The sequence below is a fragment of the Petaurus breviceps genome, unplaced genomic scaffold (genome assembly GCF_028583685.1).
Source record: "Petaurus breviceps papuanus isolate PSGF00001 unplaced genomic scaffold, PetGlider_PUasm1.0 90919, whole genome shotgun sequence".
NCBI classification, from domain to species: domain Eukaryota; kingdom Metazoa; phylum Chordata; class Mammalia; order Diprotodontia; family Petauridae; genus Petaurus; species Petaurus breviceps.
The window spans coordinates 21,547,130-21,569,387 of record NW_027187378.1 but is presented as its reverse complement, the minus strand read 5'-3'; the positions used below and the strand labels follow the sequence as shown (position 1 = coordinate 21,569,387).

The window sequence follows — 22,258 nt, the reverse complement described above, 5'->3', positions numbered from 1 at the left end:
TCAAGTTCGTGTTTTCATTTTCTCAATTCAACATTCATTAAGCTCTTGCTATGTACAAGGCTCTATACTAGGGATATGAATTCATGACAAAAATGAAATAATCCTTACCCTCAAGGGGCTTACATTCTTTTGGGGATGTGTATGCCTAAATAAAAGATATATACAAAGTAATATAAATTTATTATTGGGAAAGATATCCTGCAAAAGGTAGCACCTGACCTTAGAATTCAAGAATCCTTAGACCTTCTGGGGGAAATGTGTGTAGGATGCTTAAATACAAAGCATATACAAAGTAATACAAATTTGTTATCAGGAAAGATATCTTACAGAAGGGGACACCTGATCTAAGGATTCTAAGAATCCTCAGACCTTTTGGGGGAAACAACACATGCATGTATGCTTGAATACAAAGTAATATAAAATTTTTATTGGGAAAAGCATCCTACAGAAGCTAGCACCTGATCTAAGGATCCTGAAAAGTAAATTAGAGGTAAGACCACTTGTACAAAGTCACAGCAGTGGGGGAATAGAATTTCATGTAGAGAGAACTGCTATCAGGCCAGTCTCACTGAAATAATAGCAAATTATGAAAGAGAATGATATGAAAGAAGACTAGGGAGTCAGATTATGAAGGATTTACTCAGAACTTCCTCAAAAATCATGTGACTGGGAAAGATTTTTGTGGATTCTGTGTTTATAGAAAAGTAAACAGTCAATAAAAAATTGGCAAGTAAATCATGATGGTGCTAAAGTGTTCTTAAATTCTACATCCAGTCTTCCTGAGAGCTTAGGACAGTTCCTGGCACATAGCAAGCCCTTAATAAATGCTTATTGATTGAATGGCTTAAAGGTATAGGAAGTGGATGTGTTATTTTGTTAGTATTTGTTGTTGTTCAGTTGTGTCCACCTATTCATGACCCCGTGGATCATTGTCCATATGATTTTCTTGGCAAAGATACTGAAGTGGTTTGCCATGTCCTTCTCCAGTGGCAAACAGAAGTTAAGTGACTTGCCTATGGTCATACAGCTAGGAAGTTTTTGAGGCTAGATTTGAACTTGGGTTTTCTTGAGGTTTTCTTTCCAAGCCTAGCACTGTACCACCTAGCTGTGTCTTGGCATAGAGAACTCACAAATAAGGAAATTCCTCCTGCTAATGAAGGTTCACAGCTTTAGTCTTAGAAAGCTGTCCAGAGCACCAAGAAGTTGTGATTAGCCAGGGTTACACAGTTAGTCTGTCAGGGACAAGACTTGAACCCAGCTCTTCTTGGTTATGAGGTCAGTTCTCTTTATCCATTATCCCTTCATTACCACTTTGAGCCAGTAACATTTAATCTTAAAAGAAATGTAATCATTGTATAGACCAGAGGTGTCAAATATGGGACAGCACAGATTGAAATGTAATTTGGAAATATTTCACAAAATAAATAAAAAATACAATAGAATATAGATAATGTTAATATGTGGTTTTCTAAGTCAATATGTGGGTCTTTTGTGCAGTTTAGTGTTGATTATACTTCCACATTTCTCACCCAATGTAACATTACCCATTTCTATAGTGTTTTAAGGTTTTAAAAAATGCCTTCCTTACCACAACCCTCTGAGGTAAGTAGTGTATATATTCTAATCCTCCTCTTAAGTTCAGTTCTCTTTCCCTAACACAGTACTAAATGTAGAGCATTGAGAATATAGGCTTATATTATTAGTGTAATTGCCTCATTAAAAAAAAAGTTGTACATGAATCAGTGTGATTTCTTTTTTGTAAATGGTATTTTTAAAGTGCTATAGGGGGTCTCTACTTATCAAAAGGAATTTTCTGGTGAATATTGCCATTTCTAGCATAAGGTGACCAGTTTCTACTAAAATTACTATCATTTACCATTCTTAGCATCACATTGCAAGTAGTTTTGAGGGTTCCATCCCTGTTGGTGTAATAGAGAATGGGAATATTTTCCAAAATGCTTTGCAAACCCTTCAGAGATACTAATACAAGTTGACTTAACACTTGGCTTCCTTGCAAGGTAGTAAAATTCTGTTTTACAGATTAGCGTCAAGAGACTGAAATGGAAAAAATAGTTTTCATAATTAATTATATCAGAGGAGCTGAGGTAACTTTAATTTTCCTCCTTATTCCAAACCCACACTTTCATTTCTATGTATTATTGCACCAAAAAAAATAACTTCAATTTTTATTAGGATTTTTGATTCCTTTGTCAAATGAGAGACAACATATACTGTGATGTCAAATTCAAATTGAAAGGGCAACCACTAATCCATGCATACAGCCCTAAAGGCCATATAGTGACTTAGTTTTTAAATGTAATGTTATCTCTACTTCATTAAATATTTCACAATTACATTTTGATCTGGTTCTGGCTGCACTTGGGAGTGCTTCAGGCTGCAGGAATTTGACACCTCTGAAATACACTTTGGACTTGGCATCAGGAGTTCAAAACTTGCCTCAGATACTTACTAGCTGTGTGATTATGAGCAAGTCATTTAGTCTCTGACCCTCAGTTTCCTTAAATGTTAATTAGGGATTATAATAGTTGCATAATTTCCCACAGGGGGATGCTGTGGTAAGGTAGTGTGGTATGCTGGGTAGAGCTCTGACTTTGAATCAGAGGACATGGATTCATATACCACCATGTTTACTTCCTACCTTGGGCAAGTTACCTCTTGCTTGGCTTCAGCTTTCTGATCTGTAAAATGAGGAGTTTGAATTAGATGGCCTCTGAGGTCACTTCCAGCTCTAAATCTATCATTCTAGGAAGGTGCCTTGTACCTAAAGTGCTATAGAAATGTGAGTTATTTTATTTAGTAGGTATATTAACAAAAAAAGTAGCAAGCATTTAAGTGCCAATTCTGTACTGAATGGATAGCTAGGTGGTGCAGCGGATACAGCATCAGACCTGGAGTCAGGAAGACCTGAGTTCAAATCCAGTCCCAGATACTTACTGCCTGTGTGACCCTTAGCAAGTCACTTAATCCTGTTTGCTTCAGTTTTCTCATCTGTTAAATGAGCTCATGAAGAAAAAGGCAAGCAGCTCCAATATCTTTGCCATGAAAACACCAAAGAGGGTCATGAAGAGTCAGACATAACTACAATTCTACAACAACAAGGACTTGATGATCTAGCAGGGGAGGAAAGCTGATTCAACTTTAATTCACAACCAGGCATGCTAAGAGGTGGTGCTAGTGGGTCCTGAAGTGGTTCCCTCACAGCTGTGCCCTGATTTCCTCTTGCTGTGCGTCGATTTCCCTCATAGACAATGCACTGTTTTGTCATCATATATGCGGATATTTGTGAACAGATGTAAGGGAGGTTACTGTATTCCTCGTTAGTCAGTGTATCTATTGTATAATATTTCAACAATTAGTTGTTTTCCACCAGTATTCTGCAAAATAGTGCTAGTCATTTTCTCAGCTGCTTGGCTGACTAACTTCAGGCTTAAGAAATGACAGCATGTGTTTGGGAGGGAAAAAGAATGATTGTACTTAATGATATTTTTCCTGAGAGTATGAAATTACAGAATGACCATTGAACATATTAAGCCTTTGTTTAGGAAGATTCTTGACAGGGTTGCATACAAGCTTATGTAGCACCCAGATAAAGGACATCTTAGAGAAACAAATCATAGAGACAGTGGGGGAGAGTGGAAGGAACCCTGGATTTGGAATCAGGATATGGATTTGAATCTTGACTCTGCCACACTCATATGACTTTGGACAAGTTGCTTAACTTTGTGTTGTCTCAGTTTTCTCATGCTTCAAATGACTACATACAAGCTAAGGTCCCTTCCAACTCCAGATCCTGTGGTACAGTATTTGTCATAACCCCACAAATCATCTTGTATTGATTTTCTACAGACCTCTCTATGTACTTATTGTCTCCTCATGTTAAACTAGAAGTTCTGTGAGGACAGGCACTGTTTTTTGCATTTGTCTTTGTGTCCTAGTAACTAACACAGTACCTGCCACACAGTACTTCAATTCAATTAATTAAACATTTATTAAGCCCCTACTGTGTGCCAGGCACTCTGCTAAGTACTGGGGAAACAAATAAGAAAAAGACAGTCCCTGTCTTCGAGGAGCTTACAATCTCACAGGCGAAGACCATAAACAAAAAGAAGCTGAAAAGCTGGGGAGACCACCAGGGAGTACATGGTGAGGGGATGATGTTTTGGGGAGTCAAAATCAAGCAGAGCCTCTGATGTAAAATAGAGAATTACCTGGAAAGTTCTGAGCCCTCTATAGAGGAAGGTTTTAGGAGGAATTTATTGCTCTGATCTCCCAGAGTGCCATCTGGAATCAGGAAGACTCATCCCCCTGAGTTCAAATCTGGCCTCAGACTAGCTATGTGACCCTGGGAAAGTCACTTAACTTTGTTTGCCTCAGTTTTCTTATCTGTATAATGAACTGGAGAAGGAAATGGCAAATGATTCCTGTACCTTTATCAAGAAAACCCCAACTAGAGTCACAAAGAGACAGATAGGACTGAAAAATGACTGAACAAGAAACCAGTCCCCCAGTCAGAAGGGAGAGGGGAGGATGAGCTGAGAAGGTATTGGTCATGAGATTTCAAATGATCAGTTTATCCTGGGAGAATCTTGGTGTCCTATGGAGTCAGCCCAGCAGAGCCACTAATGGAAAATGAAGAGTAGTTGTAGTTGTTTAATAAATACTTTTTGATTGATTAATTACTACGGCACATTAGAACTGCTATGAATTTGCTTATGTATCAGGGTTAGAGTGTTGGGCCTGCACTCAGGAAGACTTAAATTTAAATCTGGCCTTATACACTTTCCTAACTTTGTGACCCTGGGCAAGTCACTTAACCACCATATGCCTCAGTTTCCTCAACTGTCAAAAGAGGAATAATGTTAGCACCTATTTCCTAAGGTTACTGTGAAGATCAAATGAGATAATTATTTGTAAAATGCTTAGCTCAGTACCTAGCACATAGGTTACTATTATCTTAAGTAAGAAAAACAAAGTGTTTCTAAGGTGACACTTATAAAAGTAACCTTTGGGTTGTATATTTTTGGTTCCTGACAGCTGCTACCAGTTCGGAATTAGGAAAAAAAAAACAACACTGGCTGACTGGCACATGTTTTCCCTTAGACGTGGCTGTCCTTTCCTTCTAGATAGGGTGGAACTCCACCCTGCAAAATTACCAGGACAAGTGATGGCACAGGACTGAAAGGCATGAGAAAATGAGTGCCATGGAAATCATTCAGTCTGGATTTGGCTTCAGCAACCTCTGATATTGTCAGCTGGGTGCCCTAAATGCTGCTTTCTCCTTAGAAAGAGAAATGACTCCATTCTGTGGTATGAAACCAGAGCTTCTACATCCAGAGGTAGAGAGCTCTGTTTCAGGGTTCAAGTTTTTGCTACCCTATGCCTTTTCTAGCAAAACCCAGCTCCAAATTTTGGCTAATTTTGTACTTAGGTAAAAAAAAAATATTTTCCCTGTTCTGCTCCCACAAAACATTGTCCTAAGAAGTTTAGCCTCAGATTCCTAGGCTTCTTCAACCATATAAAAGGTTGTCCTAGAACTACTGAAGTAACACTTGAGGGGAAAGGAAGAGAAGGGAGGAGAGAGACAGTGATAGAAAAAGAGGCGGGAAAAGATACAGTGATACAGAGAGAGACCATGTGTAATCACTTAATCTTTGCTGAATTCTTGGGGAGAGGCAACCACATGTTATAGAGTGGAGCATTCAGTATCAGAGAATATGGGTTCAAACCCCTATCTTTCTATTGCTACTTGTATGTATGACTAAGACAAGCCCAGTCATTCTACCACCTCACCTTTTCCCCCCACCCATACACTGTAAAAGGAAGGATTAGAACTAGAATCTATTCACTAAGCAATCTCTAAGACCCATTAAAGCTCCAAATCCTATGAGTCATTATTCCCTATGTTTTAGAAATTCATTATTGCATCAAAATGGCCTTACTAAATGCCATGGCAAAACTTTATTTGTAAAAATAGAAAAGAAAGAAATAAAAACTATTTATTTAATGTTTATTGTAAAAAAAAACAACAACTACAAAAGATGCCAACCCTTCCTGTAGCATGAGATAAGCCCTGGATTTGGAACCAGAATCCTGGGTTCGAATTATGGCTCTGAGTGATGTTGGGAATTATTTCACTAGGCCTTATTTTTCTCATTTGGAAAATGAAGGGTTTGGACCTGATGATCTAAATCTGTGAAGTCTTTGAAAGGTACCATTGTGCTACATCAATGTTTTGTTGATTTTTGTCTCTCGGCAGGAACATTCTGAAGAAGTTGACCAGAATGACAGCATTGCTTTTATTTCTGTGTTAGCCACTAACACCACATATACAGTGAAGATTGCTGTTATCACTAAAGGGGGAATTGGACCTTTCAGTGACCCAGTCGATGTATTCATTCCAGCTAATGGTAAGACCCAGTATCCTTGCTTCCAGAAAGCGGTATTCCAGGTGGTGACCAGATTGTCATTAAATTTGTTATGGGCCTAGGGAATGATTAAGACTAAAGTCAGTGTCAAAGTACTTTTTTTTGGAAATTATAAAATCAGTTATTTTTCCTAGTTATGAAGCACTAAGATAGAATAATTTTAAATGACCTGTGGTTGTTCTGCAAGTCTTACAGAAGTATATGGTACACACAGAGTCTGAATGCAGATTGAAGTAAACCATTTGCTCTCTTTTGTTTTTTGTTTTATTTCTTCTTTCTCATGGTTCATTCTATTGGTTATAATTCTTCTTTCCAACTTGACTAATGTTTAATGTAAAGGTATTTGTAGAACCTATATCAGATTACATGGGGGGGAGGGGAGATGAGAGGAAGGGGGAGAAAATTTGGAACTCAAGGGATTGTGGAACAGAATGTTGTAAACTAAAAGTAAATAAATATTTTTTTAAAGAAGTATATGGTTCATTAGAAAGACAAATACATTTGGGATAGAAATTTTGCTTTTATTCCTTCGATTTTATGACTCCTTGGGATGGGGAAAAGTATTTTGAGGGATCATTGAATTTTAACTTGCTAAACCAGAATTGAGGGAATTGTCCAGATCTTTTCCTTAAGTAGGGAAGGGAAAGACCTATCCAAATATTTACCTTTGGGGCTGGTTTTGAAATGCTATTTGACACTTCAGTCCATTACTATTTCTAGTACTGCTGCTGGAAAGGTCAAATGGCCTTTGGATTGCTTATTTTAATGTGATATTCTCTATAAACAAGTAAATATCTCTCTCACTATTGGATTCTGCAGAGTGCCCCTGGCTTACTGATTCAAAAGCCTGGTCCTATGCACTGGTTTGGTGTGTTGTCTTTAATTCCACTGGAATCAAGTCTTAATATTTCATCAGGTGACCTAGTACACAGCCTCTGGTTTCACAGTTTAGTGGAACTGCTTTTGTTCTGACTTTGACCTGTCCTGGATGTGTTTAAATGTTTGGCTTCCAGGCCCATTGTTATTGTGTTGTATTTGTGTGTGTTGTGCAGATACGGTGATATTAATCAATCAGTAAGCATGTCTTAAGCATCAACCACATGCCAAGCATGGTGTTCTTGGGTACATAAAGATTAAAATAAAGCAGGATCTTCCCTCAAGCAGCTTGTGTTTTTCTTTTGGGGGTAGGGAGGCATGGGATTGTGGGAGGGTGGAGGGGGAACAGGAATACAGTAGGGGAGAGGTGTCCTTTTCTGCTGATGGTCTGGTCACTTAAGAAAATGGTCTTTGTACCTGACTGCAGGAGTAGTCTAGGAGCAGAGGCCTGCATTAACTGACTTTTCCTAGGGAAATAAAGTCAATAAGGAGGATCTATCCATCTTTTCCACTTTAACATTGTTTTGGGGGTTAAAATAGGACCTTTTTGCAGGTTCTAGATTCTGGGCATATCCTGAGCCTGAGGAGAGTTAGTAATTCGATTCAGTTTAACTCAACAGGCATTTGTTAAGCACCTACTGCATATGAAGTACTATGGTAGGTTCTAGGGATGCAAAAATTCCCTTTAGGAACTCATATTCTAAAGAGGGGCAACCACCTGTGTACAGGCAATTCACAAAAAGGGAGAACAAGAACATTAATAAATGAGAGCAATAGGAAAGCCCTCACATAGAAGATTGTACCTGAGCTGATTCTTAAAGGGAGCTAGGGATTGTGGGAGAGAGAGAGAGAGAGAGAGAGAGAGAGAGAGAGAGAGAGAGAGAGAGAGAGAGAGAGAATGCATATTGAAGGTATGGAGGACAATTTGTGCAAAGATGTGGAAGTGGGAGATGGAATTTCAATACAGGTAGTAATAGCAAGAAGCTAGTTTGTCAAGAGGGACAGCAGTAAGTATGGAAAGACAGGTTGCAACCAGATTGTGTCAGGGACTAACAGAAGACTGTATTTTAGCCTAGAGGCAGTAGGGAACCACTCTAGCTTCTTAAGTATGGGAGTGATGTTAGACCTGTGTTTTTTTAATTTACATTTTCATAACTGTGGAGGATGAGATTGGAAAGACTGGAAGCATGGAGACCAATTAAGAGGCTATTTCAGTAGCACATGTGAAATATGTGAAATAATAGCAGGAAGCTAGTTTGTCAAGAGGGGCAGCAAGAAAGTATGGAAAGACAGGTTGCAGCCAGGTTGTGTCAGGGACTAACAGAAAGGACTAACAGAAGACTGTATTTTAGCCTAGAGGCAGTAAGGAACCACTCTAGCTTCTGTGAGGTCTAAAATAAGGTGTGGTGGCCATGTGAGTACAAAGAAGGGAATGGCTACAGGAGATCTACAGGATGTCCCTAAAGTCTGGACACATAAGAAATCTCACTAACTGTATATTATGAATGAAATTTTCAACAACATTTTATTTAATTAGCATAAATTTTAGCGATGACAATTTTATATGGAATAAAAGCCTTCATTAGCTATTTTCCATATTAATGAGATTGTTTTCCATATTAATGAGTTTGATTTAATTAATGAGATTTCCTATGTGTCTGCTATGTCTTCCTATGAAATTTCATTTATGCTAATTAAATTAAATGTCAAAAATTTCATTCATTTCATTTCTTGAAAATATGCATAGTTAATGAGATTTCCTATGTGTCCAGATTTTAGGGACACCCTTGTAATTAACAGTCTTGGCAATTGTTCTGATATAAGAGATGGAGACACAATGGAGAATTGAGGATGATTCCAAGTTTGTGAATCTAGGTAACTGGAAGGATACTGGTGGCTTCAACAGAATTAGGGAAGTTAAGGAGATTGGTAGATTTGAGGGATATGAGGTGGGAATAGAGTTTCAGATACTTATTAAACATCCATCTCATTTGAGAAAAGTTGTGCACATAGGAAAGGGAAGGAATGTGTGCCTACCAAATGGAAACAATGTCCTGGACTTCTCCTAAAGAGACATGAGTGACCAGGTGCAGAATAATTAGTAAAAAGTCCAAGAATGTAAGAGCTCTTATCTTCATCACACATGGTAAATTCCTTACTCTAAGCTTACAAAGTTTTAAAGTAATTTCACCTCATTCTTATGTGATAAAATGAATAGATTCATTAAAGCTTGAATACAGTTGGATGCCTATTTTCCCCTCCTATTATTACTAACAAACCAGGGCAATGGAGGACATGAAAACCTTAACAGTTTTCATGAACGCTAAGAAGCATGGGCAATCCAGTGTTTTCTGGGTAGGGAAAAATCTGTGAACAAGATACAAAACCACAAAACTTTAGTTGTTAGAAGGGATCTCCAAGGCTGCTGAGTTCAATTCATACTTGACCAAGAATTTCTCCTATGATATATCTGACAAGTAAAGACCTCCAGTAAGAAAGAATCCCCATCTCTGGGGGTAGCCCATTTCATTCTTGGATAGCTTAAACTGTTTGAAAGTTCTTCCTTACATCAAGCCTAAATCTGCTTCTTTGCAACTTCCATTGGTCTTATTTCTGTCCCCTGAGACCAAACAGAGCAAGTTCATTCCTTCTATTAGTTATCATCAACTTTTAAAAGGATGAAGATGTAGGGGTGGAGGAGAGAGCAGTACTAACTGTTGTTTTCTATTCAGTTAAAATACTTAAGATAGTTTTGGTTTTTAATTTGAAAATGACTTTGTTTTGTAGGCTTAATAGACTTTGCTCCTTCTTCAACTCCAGCACCAGGGAATACGGATCCAATCATAATCATCCTTGGATGCTTTTGTGGAATTATTCTTATTGGGCTAATTCTTTATATATCTCTAGCTATTAGAAAGAGATTACAAGAAACAAAGTTTGGGTAAGTTACAGAATTAAAATGAACATTAAAACAAATGATAACATATAATATTACATCTTTTTAAAATTATCTTTTCAATCATTTCTATTTCCCTCCTCCTTCCCTCCAATTAAGAAAGAAAATAGTATTACATATTAATTCTTTATTGGTTAGTCATTTTGATGTGTTCCTACTTTCAGGCTAATTAATTGTCAAAATCATCCTGTAGTCAATGATATAGTCATCTTTAGGCTGACCAATCTATCAAACCATACTTAAATTGCCTATATTTAGGCAGATTCTCAAATATTAACTTTGTTGTCAGTGATTTACTATCATTTTTTGGCAGATTTTGATTTTGGCAGAAAATCAAGCCTAAAAATTACTCTCAAAGGAAGAGAAGCAATAGTACCAATACTATTTAATGATCAAAAACCCAATTCATACTTCTTCAATTAGAAATCATACAAATATGGTGTTAGTATAAGGTGTTTGTTGTTTTTGTTGTTGCTCGTAGGTTGTTTGGGTCTTGTCCAACTCTTTGTGATCCCATTAGGGTTTTCTTGGCAAAGATACTGGAGTGGTTCACCATTTCCTTCTCCAGATCATTTTACAGATTAGGAACTGAGGCATTAAGGATTAAGTGACTTGCCCAGGATTACATAGCTAGTAAAAGTCTGAGGGCAGATTTGAACTCATGACCACGAGTCTTTCTGATTACAAGTCCAATGCTCTATCCATTGCACCACCTAGCTGCCCTAGATTTATGTATAATTATTTTTTATAAAAATCTTAAATGCTAAGTCATTTTGTATAAAGAGTTTATCTCCTCTAAAGGTTTCAAACATTTTCCTGATGAGAACTTTAAAAAAAATGTGTTTTCCTTAAGTCTTATGTTCACTAATAGAGGAAGAAAGGAGGGGAAAAGACTGAGCTTTCAGTCAATTACAGTGGTTATGGGGGACCCAAATTCATTCCCCACCACCTATGGGTGTACTGCCAGATACTTCTCTCCCTTGGCATTTCCTCCCCTTGGAATTCCCCAGAACTAGGGAATGGGAAATGGTGGTGGCAATCAACCTGCCTATGTCCACTTAATATGACTTAGACACTAACTAGTAGCTATCAGTTATCCACTTGGAAACCCGTGATTTACTTGTATCATCTTTCAATATGTGAACAATGAGTATGTAGTTTGATATAGTAGAAAAATCTGTCTCTTGTTTAGATAATTTAACTACAGCACATCCCTAGTGTTTTCAATTGTTTGGGTCCTAACTTCCTTGAGTATGTTTTTTTTCTTTATCTTCATGTAATATGCAGAAGACCTACAAAAGTTGTGAATGTGGTATGGTAGAAAACACAATGGATTGGAAGTTGTGAGACATAGCTTCTAGTCCCAGCTCTGCCAATCTGATGATCCCTGGGCAGGCTGCAACAACTTGGGCTTTAGTTTCTGCATCCATAAAATGAAAAGGTTGAGCTATGGGATCTGTGAGGTCCTCTGAACTCTAAAAATCAGTGAGTTTAAGTTGAGACTTTTGAATTCTAATATAATTCAAAAGGATATGTTAGGTACCTACCATTTGCAGAGTATCATGCTATGTACCTGAGGATACAAAGGGAAAACAAAATAGACCCAGTCTTTAAGAGCCATTCTGATGGAGGGAGCTTCACAAGGTAGGGGCCCTTGTGTTTGATAGCCCTTAAGAATTTGTAGTTGAACAAAATATTTTCATCTCAACTGGGCAAAAATTCCTAGGTTAGCATCATAGCAGCTATCTGATAGGTAGAAGTAATATTTCTCACTTTGTAATTAGATTTATTTTTTGAGGGTCATCCACAATGAATGATTAGCAAATGCAGAACCAAAGAAATAAAGGACAAATAAATTCATGCACACAGGAGACACTCAGAGAAATACTAGTTGAAAGCCTAGATTCATGGCAAAAAGCAGGGAACATAGTTGTCTTGTATCTTTTGCCCACTCCAATGGCTGTAGTCAAGGGCTTGAATTTCTGTTGGAGGCTAGACTTCCCTTTCCAGTAATCTCACAAATACCTCACTACTTCCTTCACTTGCTATCTTTCCAATTCTATTTCCTTCCTCCTTTCAGAAGGAAATTTGTCATGTCTGCCTGTCCCATCAAGTTCCTCTAAACCTTTTTTAGATCATGGCCCCTGGGGCAGCCTGGTGAAGCCTATGGACCCTCATTCTGAAAAAAATATTTTTTTGCTTATACTCACAATTGAAGGAAATGCTAAATTTCCATTAGTGGCTAATAAAAATGAAGATGTAATCTCTTTCCCTACCTATGTTCACTTATCCCCTGAAATCTATCCATGGCAGGCAGGCAGTCAAAAAAATAAATTATTAAGCATTTACTGGTACTGGACAGTGTACTAAGTGGTGGAGAGAGATGAAGAGAGAAAGGAATCTGTGGAGCCCAGTTTAAAAACTCATTCTAAAATAATCATGTTATGTTTTTAAAAACTTTAGAAATCAAGTCCTACTCATATCATACTCTATCATATTGGGTAACAGGAACTTCTTGACATAGCACCAACACAGTGTTATTATTCTGGTCGGCAGGAACAAATCACCAAAAACACTAGATGTAGAAGGAACAAGCTTTGAGGGGAGGGGTGTTACACATTACTTAGCCAAGATTTTTTACCTGACCAATGATTCTCCATCCTTTTTGGCTCCTGGAATTCAAGTCATTTGAATGTTGCATTGTAAACTTGGAAAGGCAGTGAAAAGAAAATAGACAATTTTAATAGAATGAAAATACCGTTTATCTTGGAGAGGAGAGGTTCTTTTGAAACAGGAGTTAACTAGGGGTGTATAGATTAGATTTGAAATGTTTCCTCTTTCAGTAAAATAGGTTTCCTTTATCATCCAATGCACTTTATTTTATTCATTTGATAATATTATTCTGAGACATGATCCAAAAACTGCACCAGACTGCAAAGGGGTCTGTGACACAAAAGAAAACTTATCTTTTAAAAGAAGAGTCTGATGAGCAACAGTCATGATTAGTTATGCATTTGCTTAACATTGATTAAGTACTTAGTGTGTACCAGCACAGGTGATTCAGTGGATAGAGTGCCAGGCCTGGAGTCAAGAAGACTCATTTTCATGAGTTCAATTTTGTCCTCAGACACTAGCTATGGGACCCTGTACAAGTCACTTAAGCCTGTTTGCCTGAGTTTCCTCATCTTTAAAATGCGCTGGAGAAATAATGTCAAACCACTCCAGTATCTTTGCCAAGAAAACCCCAAATGAGGTCACAAAGAGTTGAACACAACTAAAAAACTACTTCAACAACAACAACATGTACCAGGTTCTGTGCTAACTGGATATGCAAAATGCAAACAAGCATGCATAGTCGCTGTCATCAAAGAGCATGCCACTATAATGGCAGAGGACAGCAAATAAAGGGTAATTGGAAGGGAAGTTTGAAAGTGAGTGAAGGTGTATTACTGAGCAAAATAAGGCAAAAACTCCCCTTTCAGCTTCAGTATTCCAAGGAAATAGTCTAAGTGGATGGGGGGAGGGGGTGTGGTGGTTAACACTAACATTTGCTGTCTTTGTTTTATGAATTCAGTTTTCCAAAAGGATTATCATATCTATATGTATCTTTTATTTTATTTAGGAATGCCTTCATAGAAGAGGATTCAGAATTGGTTGTAAATTATAAACCAAAGAAGTCTTTCTCTCGGCAAGCTATTGAACTCACTTGTAAGTTGACTGATATTTCATTTTTCCTTGGAAGAATTTTAAATTGTTTTCTGACTGGCACAGACCCAAATCTGTTGGGGTTCTAAGAAACACCAGCTAAGTGGAAGAACAGCTGTTAATAGTGTGGTGTATTAAAGGAATAAAGTGCTGAACTTGGAGGTAGGAAGACCTGCCTTCAGAAACTGATTTCGACACTTTCTGGCTGCTTTATGCCAGAGGAAATCCTGTGCTTCAAAGAACTTGCTAGGACTTCTCTGCCAAATTGTGGACAGTTGAAATCTGTTCGAGGAGACAGTTTATCACACTGAATTCCAAGCACTAAAAATAGAAACTAGTCCAAGTCAGGGCTTTATCATCCATCTCCGTCTTGCACATTCTTAACTAGTTGGTTAGGCTTGGATCTGGAGGTGATGGGCTAAAACACACAGACTTGTAGTAACAGTTAACTGTAGTAACAGACTTGTAGTAACCAGAGCAAAAGAATGAAGCCCTAGAACTTAAAGCATTAGAATGACTAATTCTAGAAAACCTGGTCATCTGTCAAATTTTCAAGCCAAAGGAATAACCTAAAAGACTTAATCTCAAGAATTATTTGAAATGTTGATTCCTTGGTAACTGTTTTCAAATCCCAGAATGTTGTTTGTTCTACAGAGCAGTGATTTTTAAACTGTGGTTCACAACCCCGTGTGAGGTCATGAAAAAGTTGATAACAGTAAAAGGTTTCTGAATGCGAAACAGACAAAAGTTCATTCAAAATCAAATATGTAATGAATCCGAGGTCTTTCCGGCAGTGCTTGTGTGCTTTGCACCACCCATGAAGCATCAACTAATGCTGCTGAAACTCGGAAAAGGGTCACGAGTAGAAAAAGTTTAAGAAGCCCTGTTCTAGAGTCTTTTATAAAAATAGTTTCTTCTTTCCTTAGAGCACTTTCAGAGTGCTCTAATCTAATTAGAATTGGAGTAGAGGGGAACATGATCACAGTGACTTGTGAATTACTTCTGAAAAAATATAAAAGAAATCATACAAATGTTGTATGAACTTCTAGGTTTCAGTAAAAAGGTTGTCATAATGCAATGGTGGGGTATATAGGCAAACAGAGTAATTCAGTCAATAAGTATGTATTAAGCACCTACAAGGAACCTACATGGACACTGTGGTTCATGCAGGGGATATAAGGAAAGACAAAAGATGGTTCTTGACTTCAAGGAGTTCATTTTCCAACAGAAGAGTCACCATGAAAAACAGTCTTATATCTATATGTGTATATGTATATGTATATATACACATGCATACATACACATACAATATATACACATATACCTATGTGTGTGTGTTATGTGTGTGCCTATATATGTGTGTATATGTATACTCAGATATATGAATTAGAGGGAGAATAGATGGAATGTTATCTCAGAGGAAAGACACTAACCGGAAGGAGAATCAATGATTTACAGAAAAAGCTTCCTGTAAAAAGCAAAACTTGAGCTGAGTCTTGAAGGAAACCAGAAGTCAAGAGAGAATGTGAGGAAGAGAGCATTCCAGGCAAAGGGCACAGCCAGTGAGAAGGCATGGAGTCATGCAATAGAGTGCTATGTTCAAGAAACAGCAAGAACTCCAGTGTTACTAGATTGTAGAGTTTGCAGGGGGAGTAAAGTGTAATGAAATTGGAAAGGAAGGGTTCAAGTTGGTAAGGGCTTTATGTATCAAATAGAGGACTTTATATTTGATCTTGTAGGTAATAGGAAGCATTGGAGTTTACTGAGTAGCAGGGTATCATGGTTAGATTTGCACTTTAGGAAAAATCACGTTGCTAGGATAGATTGGAATGGAGAGAGACTTGAAGCAGGTTGACCAACCAGAAGGCTAGTGCAATAGTCCAGAAATTAGGTGATGAGAAGGCCTAGAGTGGTATCTATATGAATGGAGAGAAGGTGATGTCTATGAGAGATGTTATGAGTGTAAAAAATGACAAGACTTAACAATAGATTAGATAAATGGGGGTAAGAGTGAGAACTTAAGGTTTATAACAAATAGGGAAGTTCAGAAATGAGGAGAGTTTGGGGAGAAAGAAAGTAAATTCTACTTTGAGCATGTTGAGTTTGAGATGTCTACAGGACATCAGGTTCATGATATCCAAAAGGCATTTGTGATTTGAGCCTGAAGCTCATGAGAGGCATTAGAAATGGATATATAAATATGGGAATCATCTGCATAGAGATGATAATTGAACCAATGGGAGCTAATGAAATCATCAAGTGAGATAATACAGGAGAAGAGGAAAAGAGAAGAGGGCCCAGGACAGAATCTTGGGGGATAGTCACAATTTGTTGGTGTGACCTGGATGAGAAACCAACAACAGAGACTGAGACAGGAAAATAATCAGAGAACAGTATCATGAAAACCCAGAGAGAAGAGAGAATCAGGGAAAATGTGTGAATGACCATGCCAAGCACTCAGAGAGATCAAGAAGTATGCAGATTGAGATAAGGCCATATAACTTTGGAGAGAGCAGTTTCAATTGAAGATATCACAAACCAGATATCTTAAGAGAATGAGAAGAGGCATTGAGTATAGATGACTTTTTTTGGAGTTAAACTGAGATAAAGAGAAGAGTTATAAGATTGTGGATAGTGGATACATTAGGATATAGTGAGAGTTTTTTGATGATGAGTGAGACCTGGTCATATTTATAGGCGGCAGAGAAAGAAACGGTAAAGGGAAGAGATTGAAGATTGGAAAGAGAGTGGGGATTACAGAGGATGCCATCTCTAAAGAAGGGAGAAAATGGGATGAAGGTATGTGTAGGGGGGTGGATTTGGCTAGCAGAAGAATCACCTCCTCATCAGAGATTAGAATGATAGAGGTAGTGTGGGATGATGTCAGAGTGATGTGAGATGAAGAGCAGGGGAGAAAAGTGGTGACATGGGAAGCTTAAGGAAGGAAGAAAAGACTTAGAAAACCCACTATGTTGAGATAGGAATCAATTAGTAAGTAGTAGGAGTGCCTTAGTGCATTGGGGGCTCAGTTGAAAATTACTAACATAAATTTGTAGATGACCTAATTAGCCTGGTTTTGTGATTTCCTTCAATTCTGTTCTGACAGAGTATGTGAAGAGGAACAAAGAAGGCAGGTGACAAGGGTAATCCAGGGTTGTATTTTGTCAAGGCATGATTGCAACAGGACATAGAAATGGGACTTGAGAGGAGAGGGTAATGATTAATTGAAATGGTTCACTAAGGAGTTGAGATTGGGAAGATATGAAGGGGTAGCCAAAACAGGTGATGCCTTAGGATAGTAGAGAGGGATAGAGGAATTGTAGGTCATGGCGAGGTTGAAGAGTAGTTTTAGGAGGAGTATGGGGGAGAAGATCATGATAAAAGATTATGATCAGATAAAGGACATGAAAGTGGGTCACTTTTGGGTGAGGGTGATGACAAGGTCTCTGTGTATAGTGGAGATAGAGTGGAGGAGTGATAGAATCATATCTTTATAGCTTGAAGGAAGGGAACAAGTGTTTATTGATTATCTACTATGTGCCAAGGATTGTGCTAAGCACTTTACAGATATTGTCTCCTTTGATCTTCACAGCATCCTTGGGTGGTAGGTGTTATTGTGGTTTCATGTTGCATTGTGGGGGTCATCTCAGAATTCAGACTCAGACCATCTCCTATCCAAGTACAGGCATTTATTGAGGGTTATGCCCTCTGGGGCTGGACTCCTTAGAGGAACCAGCAACTTCAGTTAGACAAGACAGGCAATTTAACAGTATAATGATGCTGATTATACAATAGAAAGTATGAATATTAAAAAGGCAGGAGAGGTTTTTCAAGGGATTAGGTAATAGGGGAGGGGTCCCAGCCTCAGTGTAACTGCATATGCTATTACCCACAATGTATACAGAAAAGGCCAAACAGGGAGGCTTTTTATGCTTGAGTGCATGGACACACCTGATGTTTCTGTGGGAAATATGAGGAATCTAGGTCTGGGAGGCAGTGGCTAGCATTCGATCACAAGAACACATCTGTTGTTCTAATGGGGCATGAGTTAATGAACACACCCGCTGTTCTAGTGGGCCAGTGAGGCATACATGAGGAAGTTAGGATATTGAATCAGTCTGGGGGCAGTGGCTAGCTAGGGGCAGTAGGCCTACTCCTCAGTGAAGCCTATGAACAAGTATGGGGACCTGTGGTGTGGTTAAACTAGGACATGCCTGATGTTCAGTGAAGCCCATAAAGATTAATTATGATGGGACTGGCAGCAGCTTTATTAGGATTCCATCATTATTATGATCCTTATTTTATAATTGAGGAATCTGAGGCCAGCAGATGTTAAGTAACTTGCCCAGGGTCACATGGCTAGAAGGCCAGAATTGAACTTACCGTCCTGATTCCAGGCCCAGTATTCTATCCACAGCATCACTTAGCTGCTTCTAACTTTTAGAAGGGACCCAAAAGGTTATCCAGTCCATCACCTTTATTTCACTGAGGAGGAAACTAAGGCTTAAAGAGATTATTGTGCAAAGTAACGTAAGAAGAAAAAGCACATATTAAGCACTCTTTTTATGTGTCTTTTTTGTCACCAAAAGTAAGCTATTCATAGGCAGGGACCATGTCTTATACTTCATTAATACCCATAGAATCTTACAAGACACCAGGCCTTTCCTTTTACCTTGTAGCTGTGTTTTCTCACCCATTTAGAATTTAAGCTCTTTGAGTGCAGAGTACTGTGCATTTCTGTTTACATTCCTAGGGTTTGTCATAGTGCTGACACACAATAAACACTTGATTCTGTTTCATTTCATACTAAGTGCTTAACAAATACATTGACTGATCATGGTATGAACAAGTAAGCCAAAAAGAAAGTTTCCTCTTTATCCTAGCTTACTCACTGCTACATTGTTATAGCCCAACATGTTAACCTTGAGAAACTAGCCTTTCCCAGTGATCATCTGGGCCCTGAAGGCATTCATTCCAGTTATTTGGGTTGTAACAGAATCCACTGTGATAATTACAATTGGCATTATTTCTGGGTAACAATGTCTGTATCATGGAAACTGTTAGCCTCTCCAGTCTGAATCCTCTTTAATGTATGACTTTCCCCTTCTGAATTATCTCTCATTTATCCTATGTGTATCTTGCTTGTACACAAGTATGTCTGTCCTGCTGTCTCCCCCATTGGGCTGTGAACTGCTCGAGAGTGCAGACTGTCTTTGCCTTTCTTTTCATCCCTGGAAGGTTGTTTGGCACACAGTATTTTTTTTATTAAGGCACTTAATATTTTTTGCTTAAGTTAGGCACTTAATAAATGCTTGCTGAATGAACTGATTGATTGAAAAAAGACCTTCATATAAATGGTCAAAAGGATATGAACAGGCAGTTTTCAGAGAAAGAAATTAAAGATATCTATAAGCACATGAAGAAATGCTCTAATTCACTATTGATTAGAGAAATGCAAATCAAAACAACTCTGAGGTACCACATCTCATCAGTCAGATTGGCTAAGATGACAAAACAGGAAAATGACAAATGCTGGAGAGGATGTGGGCAAATTGGAACACTGATGCATTGCTGGTGGAGGTGCGAACTGATCCAGCCTTTCTGGAGAGCAATCTGGAATTATGCCCAAAGGGCTATAAATACTTTCATATCCTTTGATCCAGCAATACCACTCCTAGGGTTATATCCCAAAGAGATCATAGAAATGGGAGAAAGACCCATATGTACAAAAATGTTTATAGCAACTCTTTTTGTGGTAGCAAAGAATTGGAAATAAAGGGGGTGCCCATCAATTGGGGAATGGCTGAACAAGTTGTGGTATATGCATGTTATGGAATACTATTGTGCTATAAGAAACGAGGAGCAAACGGTCTTCATATTTACCTGGAGAGGCTTATACAAACTGATGCTGAGTGAGAAGAGTAGAACCAGGAGAAATTTGTACACAATTACAGACACAACATATGTGTGATGACCAACTTTGATAGACTGGACTCTTCTCAGCAATGCAGTGATATAAGTCAATCCCAAAAGACTCATGATGGAGAGAAATATGTGCATCCAGAGAAAGAACTTTCTTAGAAAGAACTAAGTTTATATCCAGGTGGAAGCAAAATACCTGATCTTTTTCCTTCTCTTTTTTGGTTTTATGTCCTCTTTACCATTTTCCATTCCAGCTGGTACAATCTGTCTTTATAACCTGACTAATGTATAATGTGAAAGTATTTACAGATCCTATACTTGACTATATGCTGCCATGGGGGGGGGGGGGGGGGGGGGGGGAGGGGGATAAAATGTGAAACTCAAGGAATTGTGGAATCGAATCCTGTAAACTAAAAGGAAACAAACAAAAATAAATAAATAAATAAATTATTACACTAAAAAAAAAAAAAGACCATGATGTTGACAACTATTCTGTGTGCTTCTCTTTCAGTGAGAAGTTTGGGTGTCAGTGAGGAATTACAGGATAAACTGGAAGATGTTGTGATTGACCGGAACCTCTTGACTCTTGGAAAAATTCTGGGAGAAGGTAATCAATTTGGAGCCATTATTAAAAAGCAGAAAAAAAAAAAAACTACCACCAGAGCCTTTTGCTGAATGTGAATAATGTGCAATGTCTCTGAGGGTATTTTCTAGCTCATTTTTACTTGAAATAATAAGATTAATGAAGACGCATGTCATAAAGATTTGCTCTCTGAGGGTAGTTTATAAAACAACATGTTTTAGTTCCCAGTAGGAAGAAACAGCTACTTTTGTGAGAGGAAATATCTGGGAACTCATCAATCAGATACCTATGTGCTTTAGATTGATTTTTATGGTCCTTAAATATATTATTTCATTTAAAAACCTGGGTTCAAAGTTTGTCTTAGGACATTCATTAACTGTATGACCCTGGGCAAGTCACTTCTCAGGCCCTCAGTTTCCCCATCTATAAAATGGTAAAAACTTTTTTAGACCTGAATATATCATAGAAATGTGCTTTGTTGTTATTCCTAGTGCCATTATAATTACTCTAGTAAGAATAATTTGGCATATATTGGGAAGGATATGAACATGCTGAAATCTATTCAAAGGAGGTGACTGTCATGATAACAGGACTCAAAACTAGATTTAAAAGGGTCTGTTTCAGTAACTAGATATTTTTACATGGAAGAAGACTTGGGCAGACTTGGATAGGTTGACAACATAGCAGCTGTCTTTAGATGTCGAAAGAAAGGATTTTCCAATAAGAAGGAAGGATTAGAAATATCCTTCATTCAAGAGAAAAACTAGAATGAATGAGTGTAAGTTATAGAGAGATCAATTTTGGCTCAAAGAAAGAACTTCCTAAAGTTAAGAAATGTTGGAAAATGGAATGGAATGCTTCAGAAAAGCATTCAAGTGAGGAGGCCATTTTCCAGGGATGCTCTGTTGAAGCATTAAACAAGTAGCAGAGATTACTCCATTTTTATTTCTCATTTATTTATTTATTTATTTATTTTTAAAGCAATCAGGGTTAAGTAACTTGCTCAAGGTTACACGGCCAGTTATTTCTGGGTGTGGTGCTGAGTATCTGAGACCAGATTTGATCCAGGTCATCCCGACACTGGAGCCAGTGCTCTTACTCGCTGAGCCACCTGGCCATCCCTAAGCAATTGGGGTTAACTTGCTCAAGGTTACACAGCCAGGTGTTTCTGGGTGGGTGCTAAGTGTCTGAGCCCGGGATTCGATCTCCAGGTCTTCTCAACACTGGAGCTGGTGCTCTTACTTGCTGTGCTACCTGGCCGCCCCGAGATTACTCCATTGAGACAATGAGCTAGACTAGATGGCCTCAAAAGTCCCTTTCAGCTATAGGATTCCATGTGATAAATAATTTATCTTAAATTATCTGAAAATTGTTGGCATATCCTTTTTCACTCTAGATCTCAGGCTTCATTAATTTAATGATGTTCATCTATAATACCCTTTTAATTTCTTTGATTAGTTATCATATTTAATCAAATAAGAGACCAAATTAGATTGGATTAAAGGATTTGCTATTACCTTATTTGATAATTCATCAGATGTTAATCATTTTCCTTTAATGAGATAATGGTATTAAATTGTAGGTTCCTGGAGGGAAGAATTTATTCTTTTTTATTTCTTTTTTTCACTGTGCCTTGCACTCAGTAGGTGTTTACTAAATGGGCTAGAGAAAAATATTACTGAATTTGATCTAATTACATTAATTATAGCTATATTCTTTTATGAAAAGTAGTATTCTACCTTATCTAGCAAGTCATAGCTTTTAATTTTG

General features: G+C 37.9%; 1 protein-coding gene across 1 annotated transcript in view; it reads left to right on the top strand.

The window, feature by feature from the left end:
* Positions 1-22,258, top strand: part of MERTK (MER proto-oncogene, tyrosine kinase) — a 136,308-nt gene that overhangs the window by 97,465 nt on the left and 16,585 nt on the right. The window contains exons 9-12 of the mRNA XM_069075561.1: positions 6,278-6,428; positions 10,110-10,263; positions 13,901-13,986; positions 20,417-20,512. Coding sequence (XP_068931662.1) covers positions 6,278-6,428; positions 10,110-10,263; positions 13,901-13,986; positions 20,417-20,512 — 487 coding nt within the window. The remainder of the gene's footprint in view (positions 1-6,277; positions 6,429-10,109; positions 10,264-13,900; positions 13,987-20,416; positions 20,513-22,258) is intronic.